This window comes from Stegodyphus dumicola, chromosome 2 (assembly GCF_044657685.1).
Source record: "Stegodyphus dumicola isolate Sdum_Otavi_A_Nest chromosome 2, ASM4465768v1".
Lineage (NCBI taxonomy): Eukaryota > Metazoa > Arthropoda > Arachnida > Araneae > Eresidae > Stegodyphus > Stegodyphus dumicola.
The window spans coordinates 156,655,181-156,675,978 of NC_140769.1; the positions used below are offsets into that span (position 1 = coordinate 156,655,181).

The 20,798-nt window shown below is 33.4% G+C and overlaps 1 protein-coding gene across 3 annotated transcripts in view; it reads left to right on the plus strand.

Annotated features, from left to right (window-relative positions):
* Positions 1-20,798, plus strand: part of LOC118189926 (uncharacterized) — a 115,863-nt gene that overhangs the window by 17,800 nt on the left and 77,265 nt on the right. For all 3 annotated transcript variants that reach the window (XM_085811362.1, XM_085811361.1, XM_085811363.1), the window contains exon 3: positions 12,024-12,128. In XM_085811362.1, coding sequence (XP_085667488.1) covers positions 12,024-12,128 — 105 coding nt within the window. The remainder of the gene's footprint in view (positions 1-12,023; positions 12,129-20,798) is intronic.

Consider the following 20,798-nt stretch of genomic DNA (forward strand, 5'->3'; position numbering starts at 1 on the left):
CCCGATACACAGTCTCGCCCGCTGAAGAAAAATATGTATTTTTTCCCGTATAGTTTTGCCATTGCTCGCTTTAATCGCTTTAATGAAATCGATAGTAACACAAATTTCAAATTCCAAATCAGGGCTTCTAGATGCCCATATTCGGTGGAAGATTATGTTATTCAAAATTGGATGTCTGTAAGTGCCGTTGTTTTATCACAATGCGAGATGTATACATACATTTATGCAGATCCTTTAATATTAATTTTCTTTAAATATAACAGAGGGCGATAATATTGGCGGCAACAATTTGAAAAGTAAACCGACATTTAAAGTTTTCAACGAAAAATGCCGAAACGAAATTAATAGTCCTTCTGGGATCCTTTAACCAATGTGAGATATCCAGACGAGATCCTTGATCAATGTGTCCGCCCATATGTCGCTGCTATTGGTTCTGGATTTCTTCTGATGGACGACCGCATGGCGACCCCGCACCGAGGACGGGTTGCTGAAAAATTATCTGGAGAGTCACGATATGGAGAGGATTGAACGATAAACTCAATCTCCAGACCTGAATACGATAGAACATCTTTGGGAATACCTTGGGAGCCAGGTTGCTGCTTTAGGTCCTCCTCCAAGGTCGTTAGATGAGCTTGAGCATACATTACTACGTGTCAGGTCGTTGCTTCCCATTTCACTGACCGACAACTTAGTTGACAGCATGGAACGTTGCTTCCGCAAATGTATTGCAGCTAGAGGTAGACACAGTTCTAATTATAATCCATTTTTGTAATATTACCACCCAATGGTTTCCTCAAAAAAACTGTGATATACTGTTTCTCCAAGACTGGATTTCTCTGACAAGAGAGCAGTTCTCTGTTGCAATTTATGTTTGTGTTGAACTTTAGAAATATTCTATGACGCATTCATTGAAGAACTGTTTAGTGAACATATCTTGTAAATTTCTTGCTTCTATGTTGCTCCATTCTCAAATTAGACACAAAAAACACGCTTATCCTTAACTTTGGAGGATAGTGTAGTTAAAAATTAAAATCGTTTTTAAATACATAAAATAAATATTTAATAAATATTTTTTGTTCATTTATACAGTCAAATTTCTTTTGACTGATATGTTAAATATTTAATTTTTTTCCTCAGGATTTCCTTTGTATATGTGTGTTATCGTTAAGATGTAAAATTAAGTTATTTAGAACTATTTATTTGATGAAGGACTTAATAAAATCAGTTAAAGCACATAATAAATTAAAAATTTTCCCATTTAGTTAGTTTGTAAGGTATTTCTCCCGCCTTCGTGGTGTAAAGGCCAGCACACTCTCGGCGCGTATTCGAGAAGTCCGTAGTTCGAGTCCCAGCGGGGGCACTGTTCATTTTTCACGTCTCCTGCTTCGAAATAACCGAATACCTCTACAAGTTATTTCATAGAAAAACAAATTATTGTATAAATTAACTAATGATAGACAGTTAATCTGTAAAATAAACAATTTAATTAAATTATATTGTATACAGAATGTTAGTTACAGAAAGACGCGATAGAATCATTTGAATTTATTACTTACTTGAAATGACTGAATCAATTTTTTCATGAAATAACTAGATATTCGATGAAATAACAGATCCCATACTTTAAGGTAATATATATATATATGTGTGTGTGTGTGTGTAATAATTTCAGGAGCAGGACGAGGAATTTAATGGCGTAGTAGTGTTGATCCATAATGACTAGGCAGATTTAAATCTTCATTTTTTATTTTAGCAAACATGTTGCGGCGACAATCAAGTTGGCCCATTAATCGCGCCTATTTTAAGAGATTTTACACTTTAGATAAATTTGCAATAAGAAAGAAAGAGCAGACAGACTGCAGTGCGACCAGGTCAAAGAGCGGAAAGCAAGTGCGTAATGTTCAGGATGAAATCTTAAGTCAAACTGAGTTAGTTTTCGTTCTCAAAGCATTTTGATACTAATTTTAGAATTGAGAATAGAAATTTACGTTGCTAATTTAATCTTTTACATATATATATATATGTATTTATATATATATATTTGGATTTTTTATTCTTCATTCGTAACAGCTACCGCTCGAGAAGGTGAGAAGAGTATAAGAAAGAAGCAGCTAAGTGCATAAAATCGAACACTAATGAACTAGGTAGCTGACATAGATACTAAAGTAGATGAATAAAGGGCTTATGAAGAACAGGAGAAATATCTAGATAAAGACGATTTTGATGCGACAAAGACGATCTTGTACAGGAAATTAACAATTGAAAATCTATCAGAAAGTGCTGGAATGGTTGAAACCTTGTCAGATCGTACTACAAAAACTGACACCATTATTAAAAATAGACTGATAAACAACGCAATTCGTTGTGTACACGAGAACAGAAATTTATATGAAGAGAAAAGACCAAAGGAAAAAAGTGAGCAGACACCGATACTGTAATTTTCAGAGAATAAAAAGACTAATTGTATGTGTGTCTCTCTTCATGAGTCATAAATTCAAAGATCGTTTCGTTTCAGGAGTCAAGGTTGGGAGAGCATTAGAATTTCAAAGCAAAACTTCAAGATTTCTTAGAACATAGAAATAACATTTATTAACGATAAACTTATATTACTTATATTACTTCCGCCTATAGCGGCCATGAAACATAATCAAGCATCAAATAAATATGACATGCGTCATTGTTCATGTTCAAGCATCAAGTGATATATTTTTCATCGGCGCGCATCAAGAGCGCTACCTATCTACCAAAAAGACGGAACATACTCCGCCCCGATGAACATTGGTTCATTACAACATTATTATAAAAATCTTCAATTTTAGATTCAAACAAGTTTTCTAAAGTTCAACAGTATATCATATAAAATAAAAATGCATAATGACAAATTTAAATTGAATAACAACATTAAATTTAGCACAAAATTTTACAAATAAAACATACTTACAATCTCTAGAAGGAAAACAAAATAATGAAACTGCTAAATTACCATAATCCACAATTGTGGTCCATTCTCTGAATCTGAAACATAATTGAATTAATAATAATAATAAAGACACAAATTATGAATATACAATTAATGGTTTTTTTTTAGAGTCTTATTCACTCAATGGTAAGCGGGAAAGTTTATGTATAGGACGCTTCATTTCGCCCAATAAAGTTTTTAGTTTCACAACACGAACTTTTCCATCAGCACCAGGATATAGTTCAATTACTCGTCCAAGTCGCCACTTTAATGGAGGCAAATTTTCGTCCTTTATCAAGACTAAGTCATTGAGGGCTAAATTTGGTTTATCCCTCAACCATTTGGTACGCCCTTGTAATTGTGAAAGATAATCTCTAGACCAACGTTTCCAAAAGCTCTGGAAAATTTGCTGTGTCAATTTCCATCTTTCAGCAGGGGTTAGCTTATTGTTTGTAAGATCAGGTTCAGGAATTGCTGTTAATGTAGTTCCAATTAGGAAATGTCCAGGTGTTAAAGGATTAAAATCTTCAGGGTCAGATGAGATGGAAACTATTGGCCTGGAATTCAAACACGCCTCGATCTGTGTAATTAAGGTGTGAAATTCTTCGTATGTCAGAACCTGGGTACCAATAGTCCGCTTTAAGTGAATCTTCATTTGTTTCACTCCAGCCTCCCAAAGGCCTCCAAAGTGAGGGGCAGCAGGAGGATTGAAGATCCATTGAATATTTTCACCGCTCAGGTAGTTTTGAAATGCTTCGTCAGAGGAAAGTGTAGCTATGTATCTTCTTAATTCTCGATCAGCCCCAACAAAGTTGGTTCCTCTATCTGAAAAGATTTTCTTGGGTTTTCCTCTGCGTGACACAAATCTTTTAAGAGATGCTAGGAATGCTTCAGTTGTTAGATCACTGGCTACTTCTAGGTGAATGGCCTTTGTGGTGAAGCATATGTAAAGGCAAACGTAACATTTATATCTCGTTCCTCCTCTTCCTTTCCTAGCTTTAATTAAAAAGGGGCCTGCAAAATTCGAGAATGTTCTATCCGGCAATACGCGAGAAGCAGGTAGGTCTCCCATTATCTGATTGGATGTGCTTGTTCGATTTTTAAAACATTTTATACATTTCCAAATTATTTTTCTTACAATTTCTCGGCCATTAACGATCCAATATTTCTGTCGCAGAGCAGATAATGTTAATGTGGGTCCTCCGTGAAGGTTCACTTCGTGAAAGTGTTTGACTATCAATTCAATAACTTGGTGACTTTTGGGAAGAATGATTGGACACTTTGTGTTTTCTGAAAGATTCGAGTTACAGAGTCTACCACCGACTCTAAGGATTTCTTCTCTATCAAGAAAAGGATTTAATTTCAGGATTTTACTGCTGAGATTCAATTTCTTCCCTGCTTTCAAAAGTCTAATTTCTTCTCTAAATTCGGAATTTTGCATGATTTTAAAAATCAAATTGCTTGCCTTATCCAATTCTTGAACTGTTAAAAAACCCTTGAGTTTTAAAGATGTAGGTTTAATATTGCGGCAGAATCTTAAACACCATGCAGTTACGCGTTTCAATTTTTTCCAGGATGAAAATCTGGATGTCAATTCAAATTCAGCCTCTTGGCTAATAACAGAACATACAGTAGTTTGACGCTAGTCTACCTGTACCTCTTCCACCATAGGCTCAATCAAAGGATCAAAAGATGATGAAGGTACATTTTTCTCTTTTAACCACACTGGTCCATTGAACCAAAGTTTATTTTCCACTAGATCAGAAGCTCTTAATCCACGTGAAACTATGTCAGCCGGATTGTCATTTCCCTTACAGTATTTCCATTGCGAAGGTGATACAACATCTTGTATTTCCCGTACACGATTAGCAACAAAGGGTTTCCATTTATCAGCGGTACCCCTGATCCAGTGAAGAACAATTTTAGAGTCACTAAAACAAAATACATTATCTTCTTGGATATTAAATAATTTCCTTAAATATTTAACTATTCTTGCGGCAATAATGGCTCCCATAAGTTCTAAACGAGGCAAGGTTAATTTTTTAAGTGGGGATACACGGCTCTTTGAAAGAACAAAAGACGTACAGCAAGAATCAGGATCACGAAAATATGCAATAGCTCCATATCCCTTGAGGCTGGCGTCACAAAAGACAAAAAGCTCTATTTTATCGAAATTTACACATTCATCATTTAATATGTATTTTCTAGGAATACACAAGTTGAGAATAACTTCAATTTCAAAGTACCAAGTTTTAAATTTTTCACTCAAGTAACTGGGCAAAATTGTGTCCCAATCAATACCCAATTCCCATAACTCTTGTAATAAGAATTTTATTCTGATAACAAAGGGTGCAATGAATCCAACTGGATCATAAATTTTTGCCACAATCTGTAATACCTTTCGCTTTGTAACGTGTTTCCAGTCAACTGGTTGTAAAAGTTCTTGTACATCTAATTTCAATGTATCCTCATCTAAATCCCAAATTATTCCCAGCACCTTTAACGTTTTCTTATCCAAATTATCTTCCTTATTAATTAAACCAATATCTTGCCAATGATTTTTTAAAGATACGGAATTTGATTCAAATTTTCTTAAGTTCATACCAGCGTCTTGAAGAATTTTAACTGCATCAGTTGATAATGAGAAAACTTCTTCAACGGAGTCTGCTCCATGGATAAGGTCATCAACATATAGGGACTTATTTAACATGTCAACAGCTTTGCTATATTTCTTTTCATAACCCTTAATATGATGTTTGATAGTGGCGGACAAAATAAACGGACTTGTTGTCATTCCAAACGGCACTCGGCACATTCGGGAAACCTTAAAGCCTAAACTATTGTCACCATTGTCGTAAGAATGATCAAACCACAAGAACCTTAAAAAATTTCTATCTTCACTATCAATTTGAATTTGGTGAAAAGCCTTCTCTATGTCTGCACAAAATGCAACTTTATGTACGCGAAATTTTAAAATTATATCCAACAAGTTAGGATTTAAATTAGGGACTGATATCAAACATTCATTTAACGATTTAGCTCCTTCAGACTTAGAAGAGGCATCATAAACTATTCTTATTCTTGTTGTTACTTTTCCTTCACGTATAACGGGCCTATGAGGCATATAATAACAGTTAGCTTCATTTTCAACAAACTTACATTGTTCAACAATCCCCCTTTCAACTTGTTCTCTAATTATATTATCATATTCATTATATAGGAAATCATTTCCCTTTAATTTATGCTTAAGTCCTAGAAATCGTTGTTTGGCAACGAAAAAATTATCAGCGAGTTGTGATTTATTGTCCTTCCAAAAGAGTTTTGTTTCGTACCTGCCGTTATTAAATTTTAAACTGTCGTTAAAATGCTTAATAGTATCCAAATCAGTTTCCGAAAATGTTTTGTTTTCATTTTCAATTCCTATCGAATCCAATTTCCAAAATGACTGCAAATCAAATGTGTTTCCTTCAACGGCAGATAAAAACAACGCATTAATTCGAGTATTATTATTTTTTACTTTACCCATCACTGTGTATCCAAATATGGTCGGTACTATAAACAAACCATCATTTATCATTGAATTACTTCCTGTTTGTATATACCAGAAATGCTCCGCGCCAAGCAGAATATTTATGTTCTCATTAACGGGACTTGTATCCGAAAGTTCCAAGCCCTTTTTAGTCATAAATTCTTTAATGTTTTGACATGTTGATGGCGCCTGGAAGTTTATTGATGATATTAATTCTATCCCTATAGCTTCTACAACAAGGCAGCGATCATCGTTTTTATTTTTTATTTTTAGACTATATACATCAAATTCTTGCGAGTTACCGCGCTGATTTCCAAACGAATAAATTGTTAGAAATTCTTTTCTAATGACTTGCAATTCTAAATCGCGCGCTAACTTGTGGGTGATGAAGTTTTGTTCACTACCTGAATCAATTAATAATCTTACGATTCTCGATTTATTTTTGCTTTGAGCAATAACAGAACATGTCTGTAAAAGCACACTATTTTCAGGTTTTAGAGTGTTACAGTGGGAAGTAGATACTAAAGTTTTCTTTTGCGTATCTGCGGAGTTAACATCTTCCATTTCTTTCGATTTCAAACGGCAGAAAAGTTTATTATGATTTTTATCGTTACAATTTTCGCATGGTTGTATTTTTGAATGACAAAACGACCGCAAATGTGATCTCAGAAGGCATCTGTAACAGCGACCTTCATGTTTTAATTTCTTTCGTTTTTGTTCGTCGGAAAATTTCAAACATCCGGCAGATGTATGTTCGTTTGATTTGCAGAATATGCAAAACATTTTTACCGATGTGTTAAAAGCAGAAGCTTGTGATTTGACTTTATAATTTTTTAACCCTTGTTTAGGATTAACCCCTGTGTATTTATTACCTTTTGAGCTATTAATCAAAATACTTGCTTCTCGGCATTCAGTTTCTATTTTAATGAACTCTATTAATTCACTTACTTCTATATTTTGGTTAGATGTTCTTTTTCTATGGAATTCAAGAGCTAAATCTTCAGGTAACAATTTAAGAATTATTGGGTTCAATAACTGTCCGTATGAACCGCTAGTAACATCTAAACTACTTAAATTTCTAACGCAGATTTGTAACTGATCATAGAGCTTTCTTAACCCAAAAACATTTGAAGAACTTTTAACTGGTTCTAACTGTAACAACATCTGCATGAATTTTGATATAATAACATCTTTACGACCAAACCTCTCTTCTAAACTTTTAATACATAGATCATAATTTTCTTCAGATAAAGCATAACCAGAAACACAATTATATGCTGAACCAGATAATAAACTTTTCAAATATGTAAACTTATCTATTTTAGATAAACTTGGATTAGAATGAATAGCATTATCATACGAATTAAAGAATTCGAGCCATTTACTGGGATCACCAGCAAATTTTTCAATACTTAATTTAGGTAACTTTACTGAAGCACTACTTGTAACAACATTATTACCATTCAGAGTACTACTAATACCATTACTAGTTGTAATTATACTTCTTTCAACAACTTCATTACTGTTAATTTTCTTTACTTTACTAACAATTTTAGCTTTAAACGTTATAATTTTTTCATCATATTCTTCACATACAAGTAGTTCGTTATCATATTCTTTTTCATCAATTATGAGAGCATCGATCTTTGAGTCAAGAGTTTTAAGTTTTTCATGGTATTCAATTAACAATTCATATGATGAATTTAAATCTTCTAGATGTTCTTTACTTAATTCTTCCGATAATAATTTCTCAAGTTTATTTAGAAGTGTAGTAACTTTACTACGTACAATAGCACGTTTCTTTTTCTCTTTTGCTAAATCATCCATTATGTTTCGTTTTCAAAGATCGATACCAAGAACAAATAAATCAAATTTCTTACCTTTCAAAAGGTAATTCCCCTTGTCGCGGGTTTCAGACACCAGAAAAATGTATGTGTGTCTTCATGAGTCTCTTCATGAGTCATAAATTCAAAGATCGTTTCGTTTCAGGAGTCAAGGTTGGGAGAGCATTAGAATTTCAAAGCAAAACTTCAAGATTTCTTAGAACATAGAAATAACATTTATTAACGATAAACTTATATTACTTATATTACTTCCGCCTATAGCGGCCATGAAACATAATCAAGCATCAAATAAATATGACATGCGTCATTGTTCATGTTCAAGCATCAAGTGATATATTTTTCATCGGCGCGCATCAAGAGCGCCACCTATCTACCAAAAAGACGGAACACTAATTATGAAAAAAAGTTTCATTTTTTAAGATTATTTTTAATAAAGGCATTTGAATGTATTAATCGTGCTTCAGTTAAAGAAAAACAGGGAGAAATGTTTTGCAAACAATTGCCATTTTTTCCTCCCCGTTGTATTTAGTTCCTCGATTAGTTTGGTTTCAAACAATTCGAGGTATTTAGACTAACCGACTCCCTGGATTTTGCGAAGTATTGCTCCACATTTAAGGGTTTTTGAAGAACTCTACCAAATATAATCGCTTTGGAGAAGTAATGGCCATCTGCTTTTGTTTACAATTTGTCTGATTTTACGATACAAGAAACTTTAACAAGCAGGAATATTTAAAAAAGAAGCTTCTGGAAGCATTTCTATTGTTGCGTGCGTGAAGGTTCGTAATAGATTAAATGCACACATGGTGACAGCTTGCTAAAATATATTTTACCAAAAGAAACACCTCACAGTTCTGGAAATTTCTATAAAAATAATCGAACAGGCTTTCACAGTATCACAGAGTACTATCAATAATTATATATCAAACTACTAAGAACATTAAACACAACGTAAATGGCGATCATCTGAAAGGCGAAGCTCTCACGGATATCTCAATACTCCGTACTCACTCTCAACTAACAACTGAGAAACTGATGCTCTCTCCGGTCTTTCTCCTGGCCGCCGAAAAATCTCTGGTACTTTTCGAAATTGCTGAAAGTCATATGAGGGCCCGATAGCATTACAGCTACATACAGAATTAATTACAGATATTCAATTACTATACACATTACGGTAATACAGGGACCGCACAAATTTGCCACCAAATGGTCAACTAGTTTGGGGACTTTTGGCAATTTTCTGCCAAATTTGGTGACGAAAATTATTCGCCAAGACTTGGCGATATCTCCCCAAACTAGCGAACTAGCCCTTTACTCAACGTTAAGTAGACTTTCCTGCATTCTTACTTCCCTCTCTTGTGTCGAATGGAAAGAGAGTGACAGCGCGCTTTTACTCTGCATCAGATAAAAGAATGTCTGGAACAACAAAAGGAAAATATGACGAATCAAGATGGTACAATGAGATATTTCACTTAGCCGCCATCAGTCGGCGAAGAAAGATGAAATGAATGAAAATAGACCAGCAAGGTGAAAAAAAGTTGGATCAATAAGGTAGTAGGTACTTCAAATAATTAACAAAATGTTAAGTTAGAATATCCGAAGGATATTTGTGTTTTGCTCTAGGAAAAGATGGTTAGGTTAGGTTATTTAATTACGGCAAAGCCTCGAGGGCTATCTGCCTAAGGGGAGGGATGCCTTCGTGGAGGACTTTCTAAGGGAAACTGGCTCGTATACGCGTTACACATGGGGATAACCACGAAAACACCCATGCAGCCAGCCCGTTCGCGGGATTCGAACCTCGGATACTACCAGTGTTCAGCGACTTTACGACTCGGCCGCTGGTGGGCCTAGGAAAAGATGAGCATCGCAAAGAGCTGATACAGCTGTTTGGATGTAATAGTACAAAAAGGAAAAAATTTGTTGGAAGATTTTTGATATAATTTTGTATAGTTTGAAGATGTCTGTGACTATATGAATTTGGCATGAACCAGGGTGCATTAATAATTTCACGAAGGGTTTTATTTTGAATAACTTGGATCCTTTTTATGTGGGTTTTAGCGGCGTGTCCCCCATACCGAACTGGCGTAAAGTAAAGTAGGTCTAAGGATGTACTTGTATAAAATAAGCTTATTGTTGATAGTCAGATTGCTATGTCTGTCCAGGAGAGGACGCATAGTAGCAATTGAGATATTGAATTTCCTGACATTTTCGTGTAAATGTTGCCGAAAAGTGAGTTTTTTGTCAAGTGTGACTCCGAGATACTTCACTTGATCCGTCCACTAAATTTCGTCGTCAAAAAAGATGGGATTAGGCGGAAGGAAGTTTGTTTGTCCTTTTCTGAAAATAATGGCTTCGGTTTTGTCAGTGTTAACGGCAATTCTCCACAACATCATCCAGTTTTCAAGAAGCTCCAAACAGTTTTGTAGAAATATTTGTATAGTATTGATGGTTAAAGCTTGAGATAGGATAGCGGTATGGTCGGCAAATAACGCGATAGTAATACGAGATTCTTTTGGAATGTCTTGAGTATAAATATTGTAAAGAAAAGGAGAGAGAACGGAGCCTTGAGGGACACCTGTAGTAATATTTCTAGTAGTTGAGAGGGTGTTTCCAACATTGACAGCAAAATTGAGATTTCTGAGGTAAGAGGTAATAAGTCGAATAAAGTGGTTCGGAAAATTGAGCTGAATTGGTTTGAATTTAAGTCCTTGGTGCCACACTTTGTCAAAGGCTTTGGCAATATCTATGAAAATTGCGCCGGTAGGAAATTCGCATTTGAATCCATCAGTAATGTAATTGATAACGCGGAGAAGCTGATGATTGGTTCTGTGCAGATGTCTGAATCCAAATTGTTCATCAGGAGTATAAGAGTTAGGAGGCATGATTCGATTAATATAAAACAGAATAATGTTTTCAGCAACTTTAGAAATTTGACTAAGTAAACTGATAGGCCGATAATTTTGAGGAAAAGTAGAACTTTGATGAGGCTTAGGAAAGACAACAACAACTGCATGTTTCCATACTTTTGGGAAGTATGAGCGCTTGATAACTGAGTTAATTATTTTAATTAAGCACGTAATTACATTAATTGGAAGATGCTTCAGCGCTTAGAGCATCATCTCTGTAGATTTTCCTGCTGTATTATACAGAATATATACAACAGTTTCACATATATCTTCATTAAAATTATTTATATATCTACAAAATTCGTAGCACTGTATTTGGTTCCCTTCTTAAAACATATCAAATCATTTCCGTAAGTTCTGTTAAAAAAATTAAAAAACATCACTTAGCAATTAAATTTCGCAAGTGATACATTATCACATGGTAATAAATTTTGCTACAGTTTTCTCGAAGTCCATCAAAACCAAAAGTTTTAGCTATTCATTATTTCATTTTGCTGTAAATTAATAACAGGAAGAACGTTACCTTATTATTTAAACTGAAAATACTCATTTTAGTTTTTGTTACTGAAAGTGTTTCTTTCTCAACTGCTATATATCCGTTTCTTATCTTACACCCAATACATATCACCAAAGAATTATACAGAATTCAAATTACATTAAAAATATAAATCTACCTTATTAAAATGAATGAAATTATTGATTTTATCAGTAATTTACAGTGTAACAAACTTTCAATAACTATTTGGATTTTGTTTCCTCATATGATTAAATGGTATTATTTTTTGTAGACTTCTCAGTGGTTTATGGAAGAAGCCACCAAGTGTAATATTGGCTCATTCGCTAGCTTCGACGACATGCTTAGAGACGGCTGTGCAGTAGATATTGATGAAATTGTAAGCATTTTACCGCCATTTAGAACTTATCAGTCAATAATTATGTTTTATATAATATTACAAAAGTAAGTGTTAGTGAATATATTGCAAAAGAAGGTAGTAAAGTAAGTAAAGTAGCGAATATGTATATTAAAAAGCGATAAACAAAGTTTTGTATCTCAGTGGAAGAAATAAGCATAAAAAAAACCTTTTATGTTAAATGTATTTAGTTAAGTGCAGTAAAAAGTAGAAAAATAATTTTTTATCAGTCATAGTATTCTTGATAATTTACGAGTAATATCATAACATTGAGGCTTATTTAACAACGTAAGATTTGAAATCTGAATTGGAGAACAGAAACGAAAGTGAATTGAATGTATCCATTTTTATATATGGCATTTCTGTAAAAACACATCTATTATTTCTTGAAATTTTATTAATGAACTAAATTAACTAAAAATATATTTCTTACATTTCACCTAGTTGATTTAAAACGTGCAAATTAAATAGGTCTTTTTTTTATATATTTTTTTGTTTTACACTCTATAGTCCATAAAATTTTAAAAATGACCTTTCTTAATGTAGAAAATTATTCCTTTTAAGCTAACATAAGTCTAAGTTCAACTCATGTTATTTAATTTGGAAACCCCATCTTACCATGATGTATAACGCTGTACCTGCTAACAATGATAGATTAAATCTCCTGATTTAAAAAATCCATTACTGTTAGTAACTGCGCTCTTAAAAAAAGATTACGTGTACACTCATCACTTCCTTATACGGAATATGTAATTATACGCATTTTACCTACGTTTCATTTAATCTCATTTCCACGAATTTCATTAGATATAGATTTCTCATTCAATAAATTCGAGCCGAGCAGTAAAGACGCTGAACACTGGTAGTTCGGTCCGAGGTTCGAATCCCGCGAACGGGCTGGCTGCATGGGCGTTTTCGTGGTTTTCCTCATGTGTAACGTGCATACGAGCCAATTTCCCTTAGAAAGTCCTCCACGAAGGCATCCCTCCCTTTAGGCAGATCGCCCTCGTGTGCTTTGCCATAATTGAATAACCCATTCAATAAATTCAGTTCTCACTTCTCAGCAAGGCAAAAATACATAAAAACACAAAGTATTTTCATTAAAATTATAAGATATAAGAAAATATAAAACACCAAATGCAGTTAAAATAAAAACAAATTACAATTCCTACGCAAAAACAAGCAATTCGGCCAACACAGAGGAACGAGGATTTTTCATTGCACAAAACTAAAAGTTTCCTTCTGGTATTACTCAGCAAAAAGACACCGAAGGTAAAAAAAAATTTAATCACTATTTTGCTACGTTTTAAACATAAACAAATATGGCTGCTATGGTAAAATTTACGCTTATCCACACTTAAACAACTTTTAAATTGTTGATAATTCCACAAATATTGCATCCAGATCAACTAAAGGCATAAAAACCTTAACTGTAAGATAAGAACAAGATAATTCAATTATTTTAAAACAAAAAATGCACAATTACCAACATATAAGAATAAAAAAACTGAGCTCACTGAACCGAGTAACAGAGTGGGTATACATATATTTATTAAAATTTCTCATTCTAGCGTATCACTTGCCCACCAGCGGCCGAGCGGTAAAGTCGCTGAACACTGGTAGTTCGGTCCGAGTTTCGAATCCCGCGAACGGGCTGGCTGCATGGGTGTTTTCGTGGTTTTCCCCATGTGTAACGTGTATACGAGCCAGTTTCCCTTAGAAAGTCCTCCACGAAGGCATCCCTCCCCTTAGATAGCCCTAGTGCGCTTTGCCATAATTAAATACACCACGCCACACCACCACTAGCGTATCACTTACTACCTTTGGTTTCGCGTATTTTTTAACCCGTACCCATAAAGATGACGAAAGACGAATTGAGCAATTGAAGAGTTACGTTTGCGGGGCAACTTCCTTTTAAAAGATCTGTCTCCTGCCTGCTCAACTATTATTTACTTTATGCAAGTTCAAATTTATTTTTTTAAAAAAATTTTAAAGTTTTTAAGATAAAAAAATTTAGGATTGTATTATTTTTTGTTGTATTTACATGCTTGTGCTTTATTTACTTATGTTTTCTGAATCTAATGATATTGCAAATTAGTTCGCAGCAATAATTAATCTGTTTTGTTAAATAATTAATCTGTTTGTATAATTTACTTTATATGAATGATATGTTGCATTTATATACAGTTACATACTTTCTGATGCGGCCGATTGCAACCAAAAAGGAAGCTGCACAACTACAAGTTAAAACAGTCTTATATACAAAATTTCAGAGTTCTACGGCTATTCGTTTTTGAGTTGTGCGAGATTACAATTAAAATTACAGTTTGTACGCAAAAACAAGCTATTCGGCCAGCGGGAAAGAAGGTAGATTTTTCGTCGCACAAAACTGAGAGTTTACTTTTGGTCTCACTCGGCAAAAAGACACTGAAGACGTAGAAAATGAATTAATTTGCTGTGGACGCTAAAGCTTAGTTTTCCTAGATTGGCAACAAATCTACTATTCTTCTAAGTTTCAAATGTAAACAAATATGGCAGCTGTGGCAAAAAAAAATTAGGCTGAGCCGCACTTGAATAATTTTAAATTGTTGCTAATTCTGTAACATGCAGGATAACTAAAGGCATTAAAACCTTAGCTGGAAGATAAGAACAACACAATTCAATCCTTTTTAAAGCAAAAAATGCATACGAACAGATGATAATAAAGAAACTCAGCTCACTGAGCCGAATAACAGAGTGGATACATATATACATATACTTATGCCCATTGCAACCAAAAAGAGAGGTGCACAACCACATCTTATAGCAGTTCTATACAAAATTGCAACTTTCTACGGCTATTCGTTTTTGAGTTATGCGAGATACATATATACATACGCACGTACAGACACCACGAAAAAATCTCTTCTGAATCCATTTTAAATCAGTTTTATAATTCGTTTGGGAAAAAGAGTCCTATATTCGTTTCTTACGCGCAGATGTCACGCAAAAACATCGTTAAACTGCATTCGATAGCTCTCAAAATGGATATTATCGTTGAAATTTGGTACCTGGAATTTTTCGTGATTACAATGCTTCCTTTACTTCGTACAAGGCAGGAAAGAATCGAAGTTTTTTAAAAGCTCCAAAATGCGGCAATTACATCAGAAAATATAAAAATAAAATAATAATAATAAAAAAATTTGAAAGGTTTCAGATTTTAAATTACGTCCAAAAGAGCGTTTTTTTTTTAAGTTTTGTGTGTTACATTTATTTATTAAATATCATGTTCTAGTATACTGAAATCATAAAATTAAGTTCAACAGCAGTATCGCAAATTAATTTTAAAATGAGCATATCTTTAGAATTTCCGATACAGAGTCTCGCGCGCTGGAGTTAAGAATGTTTTTTTTTCGTACAGTGTTGCCATTGTTCACTTTGAAATAGTTTAGTTTTCTAATAAAAAATTCGATCAATTGTTACAAAATATGAAATCAATAATAAAGCAAATTTCAAATTCAAATTACGGCTTCCACATGCTCATATTCTACGGAAGATTACGTTATTCAAATTTTGATGGCTCTAGGTACCGTTCTTTTATCACAATGCGAGAAATATACGTATATTTATGAACATTTATTATAATTTAATTTCTTTAAATATAAGACAGGGCGATAATATATGGTGGCAACGATTTGAAAAGTCATACACCCTTTCAAAATTTTCGACCCAAAATGTAAAAACGAAATTAATAGTCCTTTAGAGCCAATTGTCCCTTTGGACTAAAACCCTTTGTCTATAATTATTTTTCTGTGCTGATGTACAGGATAAAATTAATCTCTTTTATTTAATGCGAACACTAAATTAAAATATCATATCAATTTGCGAAAATGATTTGCTATGAAGAACTGTATTATCAACGCAAACATGCACGTAGTGCATCTACAAAACTTGGGAGTAATTTTATTTAAGAAATTCTATCAAACTCCCAAACGATAAATTACGGCATTTATTACTCTTCGTCTGCACTTGCTTTTCTTAAATTATCCATTTACGGGCAGAATTATCTACATAATTAATTCTTTGCTTCGATTGTGTGAACATTTGCTGCCATATGCATTCGAAAACTCAGTAAATATAATAGGAATAAATTTTATAGCGAAGGAATCAATCCACATTTTTACTTCTTGTACGAAATAAAGGAATTATTGTGAGCGCAAAAACTTTGGGTGTTATAAAAGCCTGAATCACTTTTTAAATTGCTGCTGCCAAATATCATTGCCCTGCATAATATACAAAGAAATTAAATAATGAAGAATCTGCATAAATGCACGTGTGTTTCCGCATTGTGAAAAAAAATACGGTACCTACAGACGTCAAATTTTCAATAACGTAGTCCTGCGCTCGAATGTGGGATCTGGAAGCCCGAATTTGGAATATGTTTTATTATCTATTTCATATTTTGTAAACCTTTAACTAATTTTTGATTAAGAAACTCGGCGATTTCAAAACGTTAATTAATATTAACATCGCGTGCATCTTTAAACACGGATATTTTATGCACGGGGTTTCTTTGCATTTCTTACTAATATTATGTTGGTAGCGTAGCAACGCAAAGACGATACAATGCATAACGGCATTTTGCGTCGAATAAGTTTGAATGTCTGTATCACTTTTCAAATCGCGTTTTGAATCCCTCGTGAAGTAAACGCCCCTTTAGGTGTAATATAAAATCTGAACGCTTTCAGATTTTTTGCATTATTGATTTGAATAAACAAACCACAGATCTAAAGTTATAATCTATGTAAAGAAAGAAAATGTAAGATGTACATTATGGGGAAAAGGAAAGTTTTATTAAGATAAAGGAATTTCAGCAGTTTGCTAGAATACTTATAAAATAGGCACTTCTTTTTTTGAACTTAAATTCATTTGTATTTCATAAACATCTGCATTAGTTATTAAAACACGTATCGTCTATCTATCTCTCTATATATATAAAGAAAGATTGAGTGTTTCTCCTTTAATAACTCAGCCACTACTATATCTATCGTTACCAAATATTCTACAATTCTTTTCTGGGTTCTGGAAAAGGTCGACGTCCAATTCCCCCCCCCCAAAAAAGTAGCTAGAATCAGAGATATTAATTAAAAATTCAGAAAAACGAGATAATTTTCGTCCTCATTTTCCCGAGTGACAACAGTCTCGCAAGCTGGAAATGAAAATCTGCTTTATTTCGAAAGTTGTTGCCAGTTTGCTTTCAAATCCTACAATAATTAAAATAGCACTTCCAAACATTATATACATTATTCCCGATTCCAAAAATTCGTCGGAAGCCATTTCGGCTATTCCCATATTCATATGACTTTAATCAGCCGAAATATTAATTAAAAGGTCTGAAAGTGCTCATTTTTTCACCCATTTTTACTTCCTTGTACGAAGTAAAAAGGAAGTATTGTAATCGCGAAAAGCTTCAGGTAGCATATTTCAATAAAAATATCCATTTTGACCGTTATCAAATACAATTTAACGATGTTTCTGCATGACATGTGTACGTAAGGACAGAATAAAAGACTCTTTTCCTCCAAAAAAATTATAAAACTGCTTTAAAATGAATTCTGAAAAGAATTTTTCGTAGTGTCTGTACGTACGTGTCTCGCATGACTCAAAAACGAGTAGCCTTAGAACGTTGAAATTTTGTATATAGGACTGCTATAACATGTAGATGTGCACCTCGTATTTTGGTTGCAATCGGCGGCACCAAACGTATATAAATATATATATATATATAATAATAAAAGCAAAGGAAATGACGGAACACTGTAGATGCGTGATTAGACCCATATTGACGAAGATTTTGATTGCGTAGTATGCTAGTAATGCTAACTTGGTAACATCTAAAGAACTTGGCAGTCGAGGCAGTTTTAATTCCATTTTTATTTCCAATTGATATTTGTGGCCACAATCACTTGGCACTCTAGTCGTGCCTTTCCACAGAAGATTTACATTTTTGATATTGTTGAGATAGAAAGCAAGCCAGCGAAATTACATCTTAGCAGAGTAGAGGGCAAAAGCTGTAGTGCGTCGTTATGAAAGATGGAAGCACGCGAAGAGAAAAGTTTTGGTTTACAAGGTCAGTTTCAGTTCTTAATTATTACGTCATCAGAGTTGCGCGGGCCATAGAGTGATCTAGAAATGACACAATGCAGAGAAGTTATTACGATTTTAGAATAAAGAGGAAGAATTAATGTTTTTAGTTATTCTGATTCATATAAGTTTATCTTACATATTCCCCCCTTCAAAAAGAAAAAGGCGTAGCGACAGAGAAGCCTTTTTAAAGAGAAAGAGTTAAAGCACTAGCAAATAAAAAAGAAAAACATAAATCATAAAATTTTGATTATATAAAAGTATAATTTATAAATATCAATTTTTTTAAAATAAATTTTTAATTTTTAGAGTCCTATTGAATTTTTCAACATTTCAGTCCAAAAGTCTTTTTGTTTGAGAGTTCACATAATCATAATTCTTCAGGGAAGGTTCTTGTTATTGCAGAATATCACAAAATAAACTTTTACATAATTATTACTTATAATCAAATGTAATGCACATAAATATTTATGATACTTATATCCATACTGATAAATTATAATTTAACATCATATAATAATAGGATTAAGATTTTCAGAATTTATGGTTCCACCGTTATCATCTTTCATTTACAATTCCTGATTTTACCAAACTGGAAGCCTCGCAATACTTCTAAACAAACATATCCATCAATAGGGCTGTCCTCTTGAGCTAACCAGTGTGTTTGTTCTCTGCACTAGTGGCCCAGGGTGCCTAGGCAGTTACTTGAAAAGGCCTCCGTTCCTTGCATAAGGTAACTGGCCTTTGAGAACTGCACTAATATATTCCACATTAAAAAATATAATATTATTAATATAAAAAAATTACACACACTCATAAAATGAGAGCCTCCAACATTTATCTTGCATGAAGAGGGTAACAGGAACAACTGTACAGAGGTAATTACAGGCCTCTGTTGAAGAAACCCAGTACTTTCTCGACATACACTATACTTAACATACAATCACTCATAAATTTAACATGCATTTACCATAATTTCATATTACGTTTCTGTAATAATTTCACTTATTTTTTATACCTACTTCATTTTTAGAATAATTATAAAATTTGTATTCAAAATTCTCAACAAAATTTCAAAAACATAAAAACTTATCTTAATATCCTTCCCTATGAATAATTTAAATAGCTTAAAATTAATTACTTAATTTGCTTACACATAATTATGAAAAATTAGAAAAATTAATGAACAAGAATTTCAGATTTTCTGAAAACAAATTGCAGAAATTTTAACCAAAGGTGAAATATAAACTATAGAATCCGCAACACATTAAATAATTTAGTTACTGAGCTAGATTCACACGAATGTAATAATTTTTGAGCTGTTGAAAAAGTGGAAGTGCAAATAATTTTCTGTCGCACATACTTGCTAACTCAGATCGACCTTGAACCCGCTGTAATGCTTAATTCCTAAACGGTAATTCACTGATGATTTCTTTTTCACTAGGCATTCGAACTTCTCAATTTATCGAGAGATTACTTTCAATCTGTAAACACTACGCGTGATTATTTTTTGAAGCACTTGCAAAACACCACAGCAGAAGAATGATCTGTTATTTTTCAAACACTGAAAAAACAGACTTTATGATTCACTTCTTTCACATTATCTTGGATTTATCACAAAACGATGATTTAAAGAGCTGAATTAAATTTTCCATTGAGGTTTCAGGCTGCAGGAAACTATCCTGCCGGCTTAATTGTAATAATAAAAGCAAAGGAAATGACGGAACACTGTAGATGCGTGATTAGACCCATATTGAAGAAGATTTTGATTGCGTAGTATGCTAGTAATGCTAACTTGGTAACATCTAAAGAACTTGGCAGTCGAGGCAGTTTTAATTCCATTTTTATTTCCAATTGATATTTGTGGCCACAATCACTTGGCACTCTAGTCGTGCCTTTCCACAGAAGATTTACATTTTTGATATTGTTGAGATAGAAAGCAAGCCAGCGAAATTACATCTTAGCAGAGTAGAGGGCAAAAGCTGAAGTGCGTCGTTATGAAAGATGGAAGCACGCGAAGAGAAAAGTTTTGGTTTACAAGGTCAGTTTCAGTTCGTAATTATTACGTCATCAGAGTTGCGCGGGCCATAGAGTGATCTAGAAATGACACAATGCAGAGAAGTTATTACGATTTTAGAATAAAGAGGAAGAATTAATGTTTTTAGTTATTCTGATTCATATAATTTTATCTTACATATATATATATATAAATATTTATATATTCATCCCGTTACCCGGCTCGGTGATCTAAGTTTCTTTACTCTTATATGTTTGTAAATTGTGCAGTTTTTGCTTTAAAAAAGATTGAATTATGTTGTTCTTATCTTCCGGTTGAGGTTTTTATGCCTTTAGTAAATTTGCAAGCAATATTTGTACAATTATCAGCAATTTAAAAGCTGTTTAAGTGGGGTTAAGCGTAATTTTTAAATAACATGACGGACATATTTGTTTACATTTGAAACAGCAGAATAGTAGATTTGTTGCCAATCTAGAGAGACTAAGCTTCGCAACAACAAAGATAACGCCTTC